Source organism: Bombina bombina, chromosome 11 (assembly GCF_027579735.1).
Source record: "Bombina bombina isolate aBomBom1 chromosome 11, aBomBom1.pri, whole genome shotgun sequence".
In the NCBI taxonomy this organism is placed as follows: Eukaryota; Metazoa; Chordata; class Amphibia; order Anura; family Bombinatoridae; genus Bombina; species Bombina bombina.
In genome coordinates, this window is record NC_069509.1 from 192604973 (window position 1) to 192625368 (window position 20396).

The 20396-nt window shown below is 41.0% G+C and overlaps 2 protein-coding genes across 5 annotated transcripts in view; one reads left to right on the forward strand and one right to left on the reverse strand.

Annotated features, from left to right (window-relative positions):
• The window catches only part of KATNIP (katanin interacting protein), a 362447-nt gene extending 346522 nt beyond the window's left edge, over positions 1-15925 (reverse strand). The window contains exons 1-2 of the mRNA XM_053694469.1: positions 15774-15925; positions 13351-13406 (exon numbers count right to left, since the gene is read on the reverse strand). Of these exons, the coding sequence (XP_053550444.1) occupies positions 13351-13406; positions 15774-15780 (63 nt within the window). The 5' untranslated portion in view covers positions 15781-15925. The remainder of the gene's footprint in view (positions 1-13350; positions 13407-15773) is intronic.
• A 233-nt stretch (positions 15926-16158) lies between these two features.
• GTF3C1 (general transcription factor IIIC subunit 1) overlaps positions 16159-20396 on the forward strand; it is a 274627-nt gene continuing 270389 nt past the window's right edge. For 3 of the 4 annotated variants that reach the window (XM_053694472.1, XM_053694474.1, XM_053694475.1), the window contains exons 1-2: positions 16159-16230; positions 20142-20376. In XM_053694472.1, the coding sequence (XP_053550447.1) occupies positions 20156-20376 (221 nt within the window). In that variant the 5' untranslated portion in view covers positions 16159-16230; positions 20142-20155. Of the gene's footprint in view, positions 16303-20141; positions 20377-20396 lie in introns of all 4 variants that reach the window. The other variant, XM_053694473.1, reaches the window with a different exon arrangement.

The window sequence follows — 20396 nt, forward strand, 5'->3', positions numbered from 1 at the left end:
TGAGATTGCACCTTTTTTGGTTGGTATATTGCATTTCAAGTTTGCACCAAGGCGATCGTCAAATAGTGGGATATGCTGGTGTTTGGATGATTATATAAATTTTTGATAGGTAAATATTAAAAAAAAAAAAAAATCTGTTTAAATGTAGTGAGGGCAAAAAAAAATGCTCTTTTGGGGAAGTTTTTGATAGCCTTATGCATGTCCCATCAAGTCTACACGTATTACAGGTTACTTATTACTTAGGATAGCCTTATGCATGTCCCATCAAGTCTACACATATTACAGGTTACTTATTACTTAGTATAGCCTTATGCATGTCCCATCAAGTCTACACATATTACAGGTTACTTATTAATTAGGATAGCCTCATGTATGTTCCATCAAGTCTACACATATTACATGTTACTGTTTCCTTAGGATAGCCTTATGCATGCCCCATCAAGTCTACCTATATTACATGTTAGGGTTTCCTTAAGATAGACTTTTGCATGCCCTATCAAGTCTATACATATTACTGTTTCCTTAGGATAGCCTTATGCATGTCCCATCAAGTCTACACATATTACTGTTACTTATTACTTAGGATAGCCTTATGTATGTCCTATCAAGTCTACACATATTACAGGTTACCGTCAGGGCATCTGTAAATATCAATGGAAAATACATATATGTGTGTAATATAAGATAAAATAAGTATGAAATCTCTCAAATAGTAAGTTTGAGCATGCTCATTCATCACACTCTATGTATTCCACATCTGAGAACAAAGGATTGCTTCCAAAGATGTCCTGCTGAGGTGTGAAGCTAAAATCCCTATCAGATTGTCACTGACCCCTATTTCTACTCTGAAACCATCTATATTTTTATGTGTTGTAAATCTTGGATCAAGCGTGAGGATTCCCTTTCCTGACCTCTCAGGTGTCCAATGAGATGTTCAGCTCCAAAGGGCCTCCCAAACCAATTCACCAATGATGGTACAGAACAAAAAGGGGTGGGGTTATATCACATGATTTAACCCCAAGCATAGGGAAAAAAAAAAAAAAAAACTTTGGCTGCTAACTTTTGCTGGAAGGCTGGTAACTGGTAACTGCTGCGGGGACAAAGTTAATCCAAGCAAATTGGGCTACTTTTTCTTATCACATTGCAAAAATACTCCTTTTGTATTCTGAGGTGAATTAAACAGGAAGCTGAATATCGATTTGGTTATTTTTGGTAAAGTATAAGAGGTTGCTAAACATAAGTAATATTCAAATCAAAGGTATTTAGTAATTATAATCAAATAGCAGGTCTAAAAGAACAAGTTGTATTTTAACCTTGTGTTTCATAGTCCTAAGCTTGTCTTTTGTATGCTAAGTAATTTATCTTTGCAAATATATAAAAATATTTCAGAATTTGTCTTAAACTGTAGGTAAATAAGAACTTATTTCAACATAGATAAATTGGCATTTAAACAGGGTGTTTACATTTAGAATATATATACATTCTGGTGTGTTAATTAAAGTGTATATTGTTCTATTTTTTAACTAAGCACTGTTAGGATACAGTTGTCTGGACGTTATTGACCCATACTGTAATATCTTATTGTGGTATTTTTAATAAAAACTCAATTGTGAATAAGGCTAGTTCTAAAAACTACTACAAATATAATTCATGGTGTCTATAAATTTTAACTAATAAAAAGAATTTAGGAATTTTCATTGATTTTTTTTGTCTTGGTATATGCATTTTATTGGGGGTTTAGTTTAAAAGATAATTATTAAACATATTGTATTATAACCCGGCCATATACTGACATTACTTATTACTTAGGATAGCCTTATGTATGTCCCATCAAGTCTACACATATTACATGTTACTTATTACTTAGGATAGCCTTATGTATGTCCCATCAAGTCTACACATATTACATGTTACTTATTACTTAGTATAGCCTTATGTATGTCCCATCAAGTCTACACATATTACAGGTTACTTATTACTTAGGATAGCATTATGCATGTCCCATCAAGTCTACACATATTACATGTTACTTATTACTTAGGATAGCCATATGTATGTCCCATCAAATCTACCCATATTACATGTTACTTATTACTTAGGATAGCCTTATGCATGTCCCATCAAGTATACCCATATTACATGTTACTTATTACTTAGTATAGCCTTATGTATGTCCCATCAAGTCTACACATATTACATATTACTTAGGATAGCCTTATGTATGTCCCATCAAGTCTACACATATTACATGTTACTTATTACTTAGTATAGCCTTATGTATGTCCCATCAAGTCTATACATATTACATGTTACTTATTACTTAGGATAGCCATATGTATGTCCCATCAAGTCTACCCATATTACATGTTACTTATTACTTAGGATAGCCTTATGCATGTCCCATCAAGTATACCCATATTACATGTTACTTATTACTTAGTATAGCCTTATGTATGTCCCATCAAGTCTACACATATTACATATTACTTAGGATAGCCTTATGTATGTCCCATCAAGTCTACACATATTACATGTTACTTATTACTTAGGATAGCCTTATGTATGTCCCATCAAGTCTACACATATTACATATTACTTAGGATAGCCTTATGCATGTCACATCAAGTCTACACATATTACATGTTACTTATTACATAGTATAACCTTATGCATGTCCCATCAAGTCTACACATATTACTTGTTACTTATTACTTAGGATAGCCTTATGTATGTTGCATCAAGTCTACACATATTACATGTTACTTATTATTTAGGATAGCCTTATGCATGTCCCATCAAGTCTACACATATTACATATTACTTAGGATAGCCTTATGCATGTCCCATCAAGTCTACACATATTACATGTTACTTATTACTTAGTATAGCCTTATGTATGTCCCATCAAGTGTACACATATTACATGTTACTTATTACTTAGGATAGCCTTATGCATGTCCCATCAAGTCTACACATATTACATGTTACTTATTACTTAGGATAGCCTTATGCATGTCCCATCAAGTCTACACATATTACATGTTACTTATTACTTAGGATAGCCTTATACATATCCCATCAAGTCTACACATATTACATATTACTTATTACTTAGGATAGCCTTATGCATGTCCCATCAAGTCTACACATATTACATATTACTTAGTATAGCCTTATGCATGTCCCATCAAGTCTACACATATTACATGTTACTTATTACTTAGTATAGCCTTATGTATGTCACATCAAGTCTACACATATTACTGTTACTTATTACTTAGTATAGCCTTATGCATGTCCCATCAAGTCTACACATATTACATGTTACTTATTACTTAGGATAGCTTTATGCATGTCCCATCAAGTCTACACATATTACATGTTACTTATTACTTAGTATAGCCTTATGTATGTCCCATCAAGTCTACACATATTACATGTTACTTATTACTTAGTATAGCCTTATGTATGTCCCATCAAGTCTACACATATTACATGTTACTTATTACTTAGTATAGCCTTATGCATGTCCCATCAAGTCTACACATATTACATGTTACTTATTACTTAGGATAGCCTTATGCATGTCCCATCAAGTCTACACATATTACATGTTACTTATTACTTAGGATAGCCTTATGTATGTCCCATCAAGTCTACACATATTACATGTTACTTATTACTTAGGATAGCCTTATACATATCCCATCAAGTCTACACATATTACATATTACTTATTACTTAGGATAGCCTTATGCATGTCCCATCAAGTCTACACATATTACATATTACTTATTACTTAGGATAGCCTTATGCATGTCCCATCAAGTCTACACATATTACATGTTACTGTTTTCTTAGCATAGCCTTATGCATGTCCTATCAAGTCTACACATATTACATGTTACTTATTACTTAGTATAACCTTATGCATGTCCCATCAAGTCTACACATATTACATGTTACTTATTACTTAGGATAGCCTTATACATATCCCATCAAGTCTACACATATTACATGTTACTTATTACTTAGGATAGCCTTATACATATCCCATCAAGTCTACACATATTACATATTACTTATTACTTAGGATAGCCTTATGCATGTCCCATCAAGTCTACACATATTACTTATTACTTAGGATAGCCTTATGCATGTCCCATCAAGTCTACACATATTACATGTTACTTATTACTTAGTATAACCTTATACATGTCCCATCAAGTCTACACATATTACTGTTTTCTTAGCATAGCCTTATGCATGTCCTATCAAGTCTACACATATTACATGTTACTTATTACTTAGTATAACCTTATGTATGTCACATCAAGTCTACACATATTACATGTTACTTATTACTTAGTATAACCTTATGCATGTCCCATCAAGTCTACACATATTACATGTTACCGTTTTCTTAGCATAGCCTTATGCATGTCCCATCAAGTCTACACATATTACATGTTACTTATTACTTAGGATAGCCTTATGCATGTCCCATCAAGTCTACACATATTACATGTTACTGTTTTCTTAGCATAGCCTTATGCATGTCCCATCAAGTCTACACATATTACATGTTACTTATTACTTAGGATAGCCTTATGCATGTCCCATCAAGTCTACACATATTACATGTTACTTATTACTTAGTATAACCTTATGCATGTCCCATCAAGTCTACACATATTACATATTACTTATTACTTAGTATAACCTTATACATGTCCCATCAAGTCTACACATATTACATGTTACTGTTTTCTTAGCATAGCCTTATGCATGTCCCATCAAGTCTACACATATTACATGTTACTTATTACTTAGGATAGCCTTATGCATGTCCCATCAAGTCTACACATATTACATGTTACTGTTTTCTTAGCATAGCCTTATGCATGTCCCATCAAGTCTACACATATTACATGTTACTTATTACTTAGGATAGCCTTATGCATGTCCCATCAAGTCTACACATATTACATGTTACTTATTACTTAGTATAACCTTATGCATGTCCCATCAAGTCTACACATATTACAGGTTACTTATTACTTAGGATAGCTTTATGCATGTCCCATCAAGTCTACACATATTACATGTTACTTATTACTTAGTATAACCTTATGCATGTCCCATCAAGTCTACACATATTACAGGTTACTTATTACTTAGTATAACCTTATGTATGTCCCATCAAGTCTACACATATTACAGGTTACTTATTACTTAGGATAGCTTTATGCATGTCCCATCAAGTCTACACATATTACAGGTTACTTATTACTTAGGATAGCTTTATGTATGTCCCATCAAGTCTACACATATTACATGTTACTTATTACTTAGTATAACCTTATGTATGTCCCATCAAGTCTACACATATTACATGTTACTTATTACTTAGGATAGCCTTATGCATGTCCCATCAAGTCTACACATATTACAGGTTACTTATTACTTAGTATAGCCTTATGCATGTCCCATCAAGTCTACACATATTACAGGTTACTTATTAATTAGGATAGCCTCATGTATGTTCCATCAAGTCTACACATATTACATGTTACTGTTTCCTTAGGATAGCCTTATGCATGCCCCATCAAGTCTACCTATATTACATGTTAGGGTTTCCTTAAGATAGACTTTTGCATGCCCTATCAAGTCTATACATATTACTGTTTCCTTAGGATAGCCTTATGCATGTCCCATCAAGTCTACACATATTACTGTTACTTATTACTTAGGATAGCCTTATGTATGTCCTATCAAGTCTACACATATTACAGGTTACCGTCAGGGCATCTGTAAATATCAATGGAAAATACATATATGTGTGTAATATAAGATAAAATAAGTATGAAATCTCTCAAATAGTAAGTTTGAGCATGCTCATTCATCACACTCTATGTATTCCACATCTGAGAACAAAGGATTGCTTCCAAAGATGTCCTGCTGAGGTGTGAAGCTAAAATCCCTATCAGATTGTCACTGACCCCTATTTCTACTCTGAAACCATCTATATTTTTATGTGTTGTAAATCTTGGATCAAGCGTGAGGATTCCCTTTCCTGACCTCTCAGGTGTCCAATGAGATGTTCAGCTCCAAAGGGCCTCCCAAACCAATTCACCAATGATGGTACAGAACAAAAAGGGGTGGGGTTATATCACATGATTTAACCCCAAGCATAGGGAAAAAAAAAAAAAAAAAAACTTTGGCTGCTAACTTTTGCTGGAAGGCTGGTAACTGGTAACTGCTGCGGGGACAAAGTTAATCCAAGCAAATTGGGCTACTTTTTCTTATCACATTGCAAAAATACTCCTTTTGTATTCTGAGGTGAATTAAACAGGAAGCTGAATATCGATTTGGTTATTTTTGGTAAAGTATAAGAGGTTGCTAAACATAAGTAATATTCAAATCAAAGGTATTTAGTAATTATAATCAAATAGCAGGTCTAAAAGAACAAGTTGTATTTTAACCTTGTGTTTCATAGTCCTAAGCTTGTCTTTTGTATGCTAAGTAATTTATCTTTGCAAATATATAAAAATATTTCAGAATTTGTCTTAAACTGTAGGTAAATAAGAACTTATTTCAACATAGATAAATTGGCATTTAAACAGGGTGTTTACATTTAGAATATATATACATTCTGGTGTGTTAATTAAAGTGTATATTGTTCTATTTTTTAACTAAGCACTGTTAGGATACAGTTGTCTGGACGTTATTGACCCATACTGTAATATCTTATTGTGGTATTTTTAATAAAAACTCAATTGTGAATAAGGCTAGTTCTAAAAACTACTACAAATATAATTCATGGTGTCTATAAATTTTAACTAATAAAAAGAATTTAGGAATTTTCATTGATTTTTTTTGTCTTGGTATATGCATTTTATTGGGGGTTTAGTTTAAAAGATAATTATTAAACATATTGTATTATAACCCGGCCATATACTGACATTACTTATTACTTAGGATAGCCTTATGTATGTCCCATCAAGTCTACACATATTACATGTTACTTATTACTTAGGATAGCCTTATGTATGTCCCATCAAGTCTACACATATTACATGTTACTTATTACTTAGTATAGCCTTATGTATGTCCCATCAAGTCTACACATATTACAGGTTACTTATTACTTAGGATAGCATTATGCATGTCCCATCAAGTCTACACATATTACATGTTACTTATTACTTAGGATAGCCATATGTATGTCCCATCAAATCTACCCATATTACATGTTACTTATTACTTAGGATAGCCTTATGCATGTCCCATCAAGTATACCCATATTACATGTTACTTATTACTTAGTATAGCCTTATGTATGTCCCATCAAGTCTACACATATTACATATTACTTAGGATAGCCTTATGTATGTCCCATCAAGTCTACACATATTACATGTTACTTATTACTTAGTATAGCCTTATGTATGTCCCATCAAGTCTATACATATTACATGTTACTTATTACTTAGGATAGCCATATGTATGTCCCATCAAGTCTACCCATATTACATGTTACTTATTACTTAGGATAGCCTTATGCATGTCCCATCAAGTATACCCATATTACATGTTACTTATTACTTAGTATAGCCTTATGTATGTCCCATCAAGTCTACACATATTACATATTACTTAGGATAGCCTTATGTATGTCCCATCAAGTCTACACATATTACATGTTACTTATTACTTAGGATAGCCTTATGTATGTCCCATCAAGTCTACACATATTACATGTTACTTATTACATAGTATAACCTTATGCATGTCCCATCAAGTCTACACATATTACTTGTTACTTATTACTTAGGATAGCCTTATGTATGTTGCATCAAGTCTACACATATTACATGTTACTTATTATTTAGGATAGCCTTATGCATGTCCCATCAAGTCTACACATATTACATATTACTTAGGATAGCCTTATGCATGTCCCATCAAGTCTACACATATTACATGTTACTTATTACTTAGTATAGCCTTATGTATGTCCCATCAAGTGTACACATATTACATGTTACTTATTACTTAGGATAGCCTTATGCATGTCCCATCAAGTCTACACATATTACATGTTACTTATTACTTAGGATAGCCTTATGCATGTCCCATCAAGTCTACACATATTACATGTTACTTATTACTTAGGATAGCCTTATACATATCCCATCAAGTCTACACATATTACATATTACTTATTACTTAGGATAGCCTTATGCATGTCCCATCAAGTCTACACATATTACATATTACTTAGGATAGCCTTATGCATGTCCCATCAAGTCTACACATATTACATGTTACTTATTACTTAGTATAGCCTTATGTATGTCCCATCAAGTCTACACATATTACATGTTACTTATTACTTAGTATAGCCTTATGTATGTCACATCAAGTCTACACATATTACTGTTACTTATTACTTAGTATAGCCTTATGCATGTCCCATCAAGTCTACACATATTACATGTTACTTATTACTTAGGATAGCTTTATGCATGTCCCATCAAGTCTACACATATTACATGTTACTTATTACTTAGGATAGCCTTATGTATGTCCCATCAAGTCTACACATATTACATGTTACTTATTACTTAGTATAGCCTTATGTATGTCCCATCAAGTCTACACATATTACATGTTACTTATTACTTAGTATAGCCTTATGCATGTCCCATCAAGTCTACACATATTACATGTTACTTATTACTTAGGATAGCCTTATGCATGTCCCATCAAGTCTACACATATTACATGTTACTTATTACTTAGGATAGCCTTATGTATGTCCCATCAAGTCTACACATGTTACTTATTACTTAGGATAGCCTTATACATATCCCATCAAGTCTACACATATTACATGTTACTTATTACTTAGGATAGCCTTATGCATGTCCCATCAAGTCTACACATATTACATGTTACTTATTACTTAGGATAGCCTTATGTATGTCCCATCAAGTCTACACATATTACATGTTACTTATTACTTAGGATAGCCTTATACATATCCCATCAAGTCTACACATATTACATATTACTTATTACTTAGGATAGCCTTATGCATGTCCCATCAAGTCTACACATATTACATATTACTTATTACTTAGGATAGCCTTATGCATGTCCCATCAAGTCTACACATATTACATGTTACTTATTACTTAGGATAGCCTTATACATATCCCATCAAGTCTACACATATTACATATTACTTATTACTTAGGATAGCCTTATGCATGTCCCATCAAGTCTACACATATTACTTATTACTTAGGATAGCCTTATGCATGTCCCATCAAGTCTACACATATTACATGTTACTTATTACTTAGTATAACCTTATACATGTCCCATCAAGTCTACACATATTACATGTTACTGTTTTCTTAGCATAGCCTTATGCATGTCCTATCAAGTCTACACATATTACATGTTACTTATTACTTAGTATAACCTTATGTATGTCACATCAAGTCTACACATATTACATGTTACTTATTACTTAGTATAACCTTATGCATGTCCCATCAAGTCTACACATATTACATATTACTTAGTATAACCTTATACATGTCCCATCAAGTCTACACATATTACATGTTACCGTTTTCTTAGCATAGCCTTATGCATGTCCCATCAAGTCTACACATATTACTTATTACTTAGGATAGCCTTATGCATGTCCCATCAAGTCTACACATATTACATGTTACTGTTTTCTTAGCATAGCCTTATGCATGTCCCATCAAGTCTACACATATTACATGTTACTTATTACTTAGGATAGCCTTATGCATGTCCCATCAAGTCTACACATATTACATGTTACTTATTACTTAGTATAACCTTATGCATGTCCCATCAAGTCTACACATATTACATATTACTTATTACTTAGTATAACCTTATACATGTCCCATCAAGTCTACACATATTACATGTTACTGTTTTCTTAGCATAGCCTTATGCATGTCCCATCAAGTCTACACATATTACATGTTACTTATTACTTAGGATAGCCTTATGCATGTCCCATCAAGTCTACACATATTACATGTTACTGTTTTCTTAGCATAGCCTTATGCATGTCCCATCAAGTCTACACATATTACATGTTACTTATTACTTAGGATAGCCTTATGCATGTCCCATCAAGTCTACACATATTACATGTTACTTATTACTTAGTATAACCTTATGCATGTCCCATCAAGTCTACACATATTACAGGTTACTTATTACTTAGGATAGCTTTATGCATGTCCCATCAAGTCTACACATATTACATGTTACTTATTACTTAGTATAACCTTATGCATGTCCCATCAAGTCTACACATATTACATGTTACTTATTACTTAAAATAGCCTTATGCATGTCCCATCAAGTCTACACATATTACATGTTACTTATTACTTAGTATAACCTTATGCATGTCCCATCAAGTCTACACATATTACAGGTTACTTATTACTTAGTATAACCTTATGTATGTCCCATCAAGTGTACACATATTACATGTTACTTATTACTTAGTATAACCTTATGCATGTCCCATCAAGTCTACACATATTACATGTTACTTATTACTTAGGATAGCCTTATGCATGTCCCATCAAGTCTACACATATTACATGTTACTTATTACTTAGGATAACCTTATGCATGTCCCATCAAGTCTACACATATTACATGTTACTTATTACTTAGTATAGCCTTATGTATGTCCTATCAAGTCTACACATATTACATATTACTTATTACTTAGGATAGCCTTATGTATGTCCTATCAAGTCTACACATATTACAGGTTACTTATTACTTAGTATAGCTTTATGTATGTCCCATCAAGTCTACACATATTACATATTACTTATTACTTAGTATAACCTTATGTATGTCCCATCAAGTCTACACATATTACATGTTACTGTTTTCTTAGCATAGCCTTATGCATGTCCCAAGCATTCTTGAATTATTTTACAGTCCCTGTGTTTACCACCTCTATTGGAAATTTATTTCACGAATCCACCACTCTTTTTTTTTTTTTTTTTTTACAGAAAGCTTCCTCACATTTCTCCTGAATCTTCTAACCTCTAACTTAAGATTGTAACCCAGTGTTTAGTATTTGTTTTTTGTGAAAAATGCTTTCAGTTTCCACTTAAAGGGGCATAATACTCATATGCTAAATTACTTGAAACTGATGCAGTATAACAGGAAAATATCACCTGAGCATCTCTATGTAAAAAAGGAAGATATTTTACCTCACAATCTCCTGAGCTCAGCAGAGTAAGTTCTGTGTAAAAAGCTATACTTCAGCTGCAGGTAAAAAAAATAAAAAAAAATGAAGAAATGAACAGCAGCCAATCAGCATCAACAGTGCTGAGGTCATGAACTCTTTTACTGTGATCACATGAGATTTCACTTAACTCTCATGAGATTTCATAGAAAACTTCCTTAAACTGAATAGGGAAATTACAGGAGTGTGCACGAGGCTCACTCCCTTGCCTGTCCCGGGACAGACATACTGATTTCGTGATTTTCTGCTTAAAGTCCTTCACAATGTGGTTTGAATACTGAGGAACTTTTGAGGTAAAATAACTTTCTTGTTTTACATAGAGATGTTCAGGTTATATTTTCTACTCCGCTTTTTACAGCTATGCTGCATCACTTTCAAGTGTTTCAACATTTGGGTATCATGGCCCTTTAATTAAGTCCCTTCATATATTTGAAGATTTATATCATGTCACCTCTTTCCCTTCTCTCCTCTAAACTATACACATTTAGATCATAGAGTCTTTCTTTGTACGTTTCAAATTTTAGACCATGTACCATTTAGTAGCCTCCTTTGGGCAGTTTCTACTTTATTTATATCCTTCTGTAGATATGTTCTCCAGAACTGTACACAGTATTCTAGATGAGGCCTAACTAATGATCTGTTAAGTGGAATAAGAAGTTTGCTATTTCTGCTACTAATACAGTCAGTAATGTACCATTGAGACTATAATTGGCTTTTGGGGTTTAGGATCCTATATTTATAACCACAACACATTTAAATGCCCAGTTCACTAGTTTTTTTTTTATATCACTGTTCATCCACCCTCCTGGAACAATTCTGTTAAAAAAAAAAAAGTATCATCAGCAAACAAGCAAACCTTCCACTGAAGCCCACTTCCAATATCACCGATGAGCATGCTAAACAAAGCAGGCCCAATAACTGACCCTTTGGGAACAACACTAGTAACTGATCCGTCATTTGAATGTACTCCTTTCATTGAAACCCTTTGCCTTCTTTCCTTAAAGCCAGCATTTTACCCAGTTAATCTTAGCATCTAAATTTTGGGAATACCCTTGTTGTGTGGAACGGTGTGAAATGCTTTGCTTAAGTCTAGGTATCCAACATCTATGGCTCCTTCCTGGTCTATTAATTTAGTTACAAGGTCAAATAAATCAATTAGATTAGTCGGACATGATCTTCCAGCAGTGAAACCATGCTGTCATTTGTCTTCTAAGTTGTTTGTCTGAAGGTAAGATACAAGTCTTTTCTTTAAAAGAGTTTCCATTAATGTCCCTGCAATTGAGTTCACACTGACTGTCCTATAGTTAGCAGAAGTTTCCCTACTACCCTTTTTATGAAGAGGGACTACATTAGCAATTTTCCTGTCTTGTGGAAAAACAACTATTAGCAGTGACTGATAAAATAAATCAGCTAATGGAGTAGCTATCATGGATCAAAGACCTTCTAGATCCCTTGTATGAATATTATCTGGACTCAGACATTTACTTTTATTTTTGTTTTTTTATTTACCCCTTTAAGCTAAGAATGTTTCATGCATGAAACAAAAAAGTGAACCATGGCCCCTTTAATCCTGATTATGTCTGTGTCCTTAAGATGGCCACTGTAGTTTACCATACTTATAATACCATATTCCATAATATTAACAAGGTTCTGCTCAGAAATTGTTGCCTGCTGTGTGGCATTATAAGGTAGCAGGGTGGGAGCAGCATAAAACTTTACAATATTATAAAAAAAAATTCTATTTATAAATGTTACATAAACTAGCCAAAGTACAAATTAATTACATCATTTAACATTAACTGATTTAATGATAATGTGTTCAACAAACATCGACAAAGTCTAATATTTTAGCTTAATATTGGCTTAAATTGTAGATGAGTATTCAGTAAAATCAGCCGGTTGGTGTGCCCATTAATCAGCGTTCTCCCCAGGACCTATTTAAGACATTTTGGAACCTTTATAAAAGCAGCAAAAGAATAAATCATTTTACAAATAAAAGAGATATTCACCTCTTGTCTGATGTTTGATTTAGAATTCCTTTTTCTATCATTTCCCAAAGTTTTACCTGCAACAACAAATGTTTTGTGTTACAAGCCATTAGCGTTACATATTTACAATGTAACAATCTAAAAAAAGGCATGCGTCTAAATAGTTTTAATCTTGAATTAAAGGGACTGTAAATATTAAACTGGGATAACTATAATTATGGTATTCTATGTATATTGACCTTAGTTTGCAGAGTATAAGGATGACTTTTAAAATCAATAAAAATAAATACCTGATTTGAATTCCACTATTGGCCAATGCAGCCAGAGATTTTTTTTTTCAGGGACAGTGCTGCAGGGCGGTTCTGTCAATCATTCATATTTCAAATGCCCTTTTTTCCGATGCGCATGCGCACTTTAACCAGTCAGCTTGACAAATATATATATATATATATATATATCTATAATGTAAAGTTGATTTTCAATTTGTTTATAAAATACATAAAGGAGTTTAAAAAAAATACTGTTTGAGTATGGATTCCAATATTTGAGTTACTCGTTCGTCAATAGGAGTGACTCACCGCTCAATCAGAAACACAGAATCTCAATGCACGACGAAGCATTGGGATTCTGTGTATATGGTTGTTGAATGCGCATGCACACTTGGAGAGGGAACGCGCGCTGTCAAAATTGGAGAAGACGGACATTCGCTCCACTGTTGGCTGCAGGGGCAATGATGGCAAGTATTGAAAAAAATGTTTCGGATTCGTAGGCAGACAGAAGATGCGTTTTTGGGTAAGTATAAAATAGATTTTTAAACGCTTCTACTGCCCTTTTGCTCTGCAAAGTTGGACTAATCAGGTTAACTACTAATATAATTTAAGTTAAGGGCAAATATATTTTAAGGTTTACATTCTCTTTAAAGGAACATGAAACAATTTATTTTATTGTTCAGATAGAGCATACAATTTTAAACAACTTTCCAATTTACTTCTAATAAAAATGTTGCTTATTTCTAGTTGCATCCTTTGGTGAAGGAGAAGGAATGCACTACTGGGAGCTAGCAGTACACATTTGTGCATCGACCAATCCGCAGCTAGCTACTAGTAGTGTATTATTGCTCCTAAGCATACCTAGGTATAATTTAAAAAAAGGACAACAACAGAGCAAATCGAATTAGATAATAAAAGTCAATTGGAAAGTTGTTTAACATCCCTGATCTATCTGAATTGTTAAAGTTTAATTTTGTCTTTACTGTTCCTTTAACTTCGTGGCTACCAAACAGTACTGCTGCTCTATTTGAAGAAAAATAAATTGATATCCTTATATTAATGTAATATTTTATACTAATATAAGGCGGAATGTGTATCTCTTTATTTGTAGAGAGCAACAAGGCCCAGCCCCAACGGATCGTGAGTCCCCTCAGGCCTGCACACCCCTCCAGTCCCCCTGGCTTACATGCCGCCTCTAGCTTGTGCACCTCATCCAGCCCATCTGGTTTATGTGCCCCCCATAGTTTGCACACCTCATCCAGCCCATCTGTCTTATGTTTCCCCTCCTGCCCACTCCTTGCCCCTCACTCCCCCAGTACCCAGTGATGCCTCACACCCACTCCCTGACCCTCACTCCCCCAGTACCCAGTGATGCCTCAAACCCACTCCCTGCCCCTCACTCCCCCAGTACCCAGTGAACCTTAACACCCATTCCCTGCCCCTCACTCCCCCAGTACCCAGTGATACCTCACACCCACTCCCTGCCCTCACTCCCCCAGTACCCAGTGATCCCTCACACCCACTCCCTGCCCCTCACTCCCCCAGTACCCAGTGATTCCTCACACCCACTCCATGTGCCCCACTCCCCCAGTACCCAGTGATCCCTCACACCCACTCCATGTACCCCACTCCCCCAGTGATCCCTCACACCCACTCCATGTACCCCACTCCCCCAGTGATCCCTCACACCAACTTTACTCCCTGTGCCTCACTCCCCCAGTACCCAGTGATTCCTCACACCCACTCCATGTGCCCCACTCCCCCAGTAACCAGTGATCCCTCACACCCACTCCCTGTGCCTCACTCCCCCAGTACCCAGTGATCCCTCACACCCACTCCCTGTGCCTCACTCCCCCAGTACCCAGTGATCCCTCACACCCACTCCCTGCCCTTCACTCCCCCAGTACCCAGTGATCCCTCACACCCACTCCATGTGCCCCACTCCCCCAGTACCCAGTGATCCCTCACACCCACTCCCTGTGCCGCACTCCCCCAGTACCCAGTGATCCCTCACACCCACTCCCTGCCCCTCACTCCCCCAGTACCCAGTGATCCCTCACACCCACTCCCTGTGCCTCACTCCCCCAGTACCCAGTGATCCCTCACACCCACTCCCTGCCCCTCACTCCCCCAGTACACAGTGATCCATCTCACCCACCCCTGCCCTTCACTCACTGTGCATTCTGCTATAGGAAATGTCCTGGTCAGTCTAAGCCTCTGAGTCTCTGTCAGTGGCAGTTATGTCTCAGGGTCTCTCACACACCCACAGCTCAGTCTCGGTGTCAGGGTTCAGGCCTGCGATACAAACCTCGGTGTGTTTGCACTGGTTACCTAGCTGCAGACAGCAAATAGCAAAAGACATACCGGCAGCCAACCGCCGCACAGTTTAGAAGACATTAACCAATGAACACAACGGTTAGTGAAAGCAGTAAATAGCCAATCACCATGTACTTTTTTTAAACAACCAATGGGAGAACAAGAGTATCTGTCAATCTGAGACAGTCATGTGACCATAACATCCAATCGGAAACACGTGCTTGGAGAAACAAACCTGTGTGCGCTGTAACCCAATCGCAGTACTCTGATCAGTCACGTGACACATGGGAACTCTGCTGTGAGGCGTGAGGAGCAGGTAACAGGGACCCCGAGGGACGGGGTGACAGGAGCCCTGAGAAACGAAGTGCCATGAACTCTGAGAGACAAGGTGACAGGTGCCCTGAGAGACGGGGTGACAGATGCCCTGAGAGACGGGGTGACAGATGCCCTGAGAGACGGGGTGACAGGAGCCCTGAGAGACGGGGTGACAGGAGCCCTGAGAGACGGGGTGACAGGTGCCCTGAGAGACGGGGTGACAGGAGCCCTGAGAGACGGGGTGACAGGAGCCCTGAGAGACGGGGTGACAGGAGCCCTGAGAGACGGGGTGACAGATGCCCTGAGAGACGGGGTGACAGGTGCCCTGAGAGACGGGGTGACAGGAGCCCTGAGAGACGGGGTGACAGGAGCCCTGAGAGACGGGGTGACAGATGCCCTGAGAGACGGGGTGACAGGTGCCCTGAGAGACGGGGTGACAGGTGCCCTGAGAGACGGGGTGACAGATGCCCTGAGAGACGGGGTGACAGGAGCCCTGAGAGACGGGGTGACAGTAGCCCTGAGAGACGGGGTGACAGATGCCCTGAGAGACGGGGTGACAGGTGCCCTGAGAGACGGGGTGACAGATGCCCTGAGAGACGGGGTGACAGGAGCCCTGAGAGACGGGGTGACAGGAGCCCTGAGAGACGGGGTGACAGGAGCCCTGAGAGACGGGGTGACAGGAGCCCTGAGAGACGGGGTGACAGATGCCCTGAGAGACGGGGTGACAGGAGCCCTGAGAGACGGGGTGACAGGAGCCCTGAGAGACGGGGTGACAGATGCCCTGAGAGACGGGGTGACAGGAGCCCTGAGAGACGGGGTGACAGATGCCCTGAGAGACGGGGTGACAGATGCCCTGAGAGACGGGGTGACAGGTGCCCTGAGAGACGGGGTGACAGGAGCCCTGAGAGACGGGGTGACAGGAGCCCTGAGAGACGGGGTGACAGGTGCCCTGAGAGACGGGGTGACAGGAGCCCTGAGAGACGGGGTGACAGGAGCCCTGAGAGACGGGGTGACAGATGCCCTGAGAGACGAAGTGACAGGTGCCCTGAGAGACGAAGTGACAGGAGCCCTGAGAGACGGGGTGACAGGTGCCCTGAGAGACGGGGTGACAGGAGCCCTGAGAGACGGGGTGACAGGAGCCCTGAGAGACGGGGTGACAGATGCCCTGAGAGACGGGGTGACAGATGCCCTGAGAGACGAAGTGACAGGAGCCCTGAGAGACGGGGTGACAGGTGCCCTTAGAGACGGGGTGACAGGTGCCCTGAGAGACGGGGTGACAGGAGCCCTTAGAGACGGGGTGACAGGTGCCCTGAGAGACGGGGTGACAGGTGCCCTGAGAGACGAAGTGACAGGAGCTCTGAGAGACGGGGTGACAGGTGCCCTGAGAGACGGGGTGACAGGTGCCCTGAGAGACGAAGTGACAGGAGCTCTGAGAGACGGGGTGACAGGTGCCCTGAGAGACGGGGTGACAGGAGCCCTGAGAGACGGGGTGACAGGAGCCCTGAGAGACGAAGTGACAGGTGCCCTGAGAGACGGGGTGACAGGAGCTCTGAGAGACGGGGTGACAGGAGCCCTGAGAGACGGGGTGACAGGTGCCCTGAGAGACGGGGTGACAGGAGCCCTGAGAGACGGGGTGACAGGAGCCCTGAGAGACGGGGTGACAGGAGCTCTGAGAGACGGGGTGACAGGAGCCCTGAGAGACGGGGTGACAGGTGCCCTGAGAGACGGGGTGACAGGTGCCCTGAGAGACGGGGTGACAGGTGCCCTGAGAGACGGGGTGACAGGTGCCCTGAGAGACGGGGTGACAGGTGCCCTGAGAGACGGGGTGACAGGTGCCCTGAGAGACGGGGTGACAGGTGCCCTGAGAGACGGGGTGACAGGTGCCCTGAGAGACGGGGTGACAGGAGCCCTGAGAGATGGGGTGACAGGAGCCCTGAGAGACGGGGTGACAGGAGCCCTGAGAGACGAAGTGACAGGAGCCCTGAGAGACGGGGTGACAGGTGCCCTGAGAGGCGGGGTGACAGATGCCCTGAGAGACAAGGTGACAGGAGCTCTGAGAGACGGGGTGACAGGAGCTCTGAGAGACGGGGTGACAGGTGCCCTGAGAGGCGGGGTGACAGATGCCCTGAGAGACAAGGTGACGGGAGCCCTGAGAGACGGGGTGACAGGAGCTCTGAGAGACGGGGTGACAGGAGCTCTGAGAGACGGGGTGACAGGAGCTCTGAGAGACGGGGTGACAGGAGCTCTGAGAGACAAGGTGACAGGAGCCCTGAGAGACGGGGTGACAGGAGCCCTGAGAGACAAGGTGACAGGTGCCCTGAGAGACGGGGTGACAGATGCCCTGAGAGACAAGGTGACAGGAGCTCTGAGAGACGGGGTGACAGGTGCCCTGAGAGACGGGGTGACAGGTGCCCTGAGAGACGGGGTGACAGGTGCCCTGAGAGACGGGGTGACAGGAGCTCTGAGAGATGGGGTGACAGGAGCTCTGAGAGACGAAGTGACAGGTGCCCTGAGAGACGGGGTGACAGGAGCTCTGAGAGACGGGGTGACAGGAGCTCTGAGAGACGGGGTGACAGGAGCTCTGAGAGACGGAGTGACAGATGCCCTGAGAGACGGGGTGACAGGAGCTCTGAGAGACAAGGTGACAGGAGCTCTGAGAGACGGGGTGACAGGAGCCCTGAGAGACGAAGTGACAGGTGCCCTGAGAGACGGGGTGACAGGAGCTCTGAGAGACGGGGTGACAGGTGCCCTGAGAGACGGGGTGACAGGAGCTCTGAGAGACGGGGTGACAGATGCCCTGAGAGACGGGGTGACAGATGCCCTGAGAGACAAGGTGACAGGAGCTCTGAGAGACGGGGTGACAGATGCCCTGAGAGAGGGTGTAACAGGAGCCCTGAGAGACGGGGTGACAGGAGCCCTGAGAGACGGGGTGACAGGAGCCCTGAGAGAGGGTGTAACAGGAGCCCTGAGAGACGGGGTGACAGGTGCCCTGAGAGACGGGGTGACAGGAGCCCTGAGAGACGGGGTGACAGGAGCCCTGAGAGACGGGGTGACAGGTGCCCTGAGAGACGGAGTGACAGGTGCCCTGAGAGACGGGGTGACAGGTGCCCTGAGAGACGGGGTGACAGGTGCCCTGAGAGACGGGGTGACAGGTGCCCTGAGAGACGAAGTGACAGGAGCCCTGAGAGACGGGGTGACAGGAGCCCTGAGAGACGGGGTGACAGGATCTCTGAGAGACGGGGTGACAGGAGCCCTGAGAGACGGGGTGACAGGAGCCCTGAGAGACGGGGTGACAGGAGCCCTGAGAGACGGGGTGACAGGAGCCCTGAGAGACGGGGTGACAGGAGCCCTGAGAGACGGGGTGACAGGAGCCCTGAGAGACGGGGTGACAGGAGCCCTGAGAGACGGGGTGACAGGTGCCCTGAGAGACGAAGTGACAGGAGCCCTGAGAGACGGGGTGACAGGAGCCCTGAGAGACGGGGTGACAGGAGCCCTGAGAGACGGGGTGACAGGTGCCCTGAGAGACGGGGTGACAGGTGCCCTGAGAGACGGGGTGACAGGTGCCCTGAGAGACGGGGTGACAGGAGCCCTGAGAGACGGGGTGACAGGTGCCCTGAGAGACGGGGTGACAGGAGCCCTGAGAGACGGGGTGACAGGAGCCCTGAGAGACGGGGTGACAGGAGCCCTGAGAGACGGGGTGACAGGAGCCCTGAGAGACGGGGTGACAGGAGCCCTGAGAGACGGGGTGACAGGTGCCCTGAGAGAGGGTGTAACAGGAACTCTGAGAGACGGGGTGACAGGTGCCCTGAGAGAGGCAGGTGACGTTATGTCTGTTGCTTTATGACTACAATGATGCCTGTCACAGGGCTCCAGTTTACTCTCTACTGACTCTCACATGCTGGTGTGTTGCAGGTTGATCTGTGAAGATGGACGTGCTGGAAATCATGCTGGAGGAAGTGGCTCTGGAGGGCCTAGATGGGATCACATTAAATGCTTTCTGGCTTCGGCTGCAGACCCGTGTACCACCCTTCCCTCTTCTTTTGGATGATGCTACTAAGGGGTATCTGTGGCAGACTCTAGCGGGTAACCCAGAGCTTGAGTTCTTCCAGCTCCCTAAAGAGCGGCCTCCCTTAGTTCTGAATGATCGGTGAGACCCTGATTAGCTAA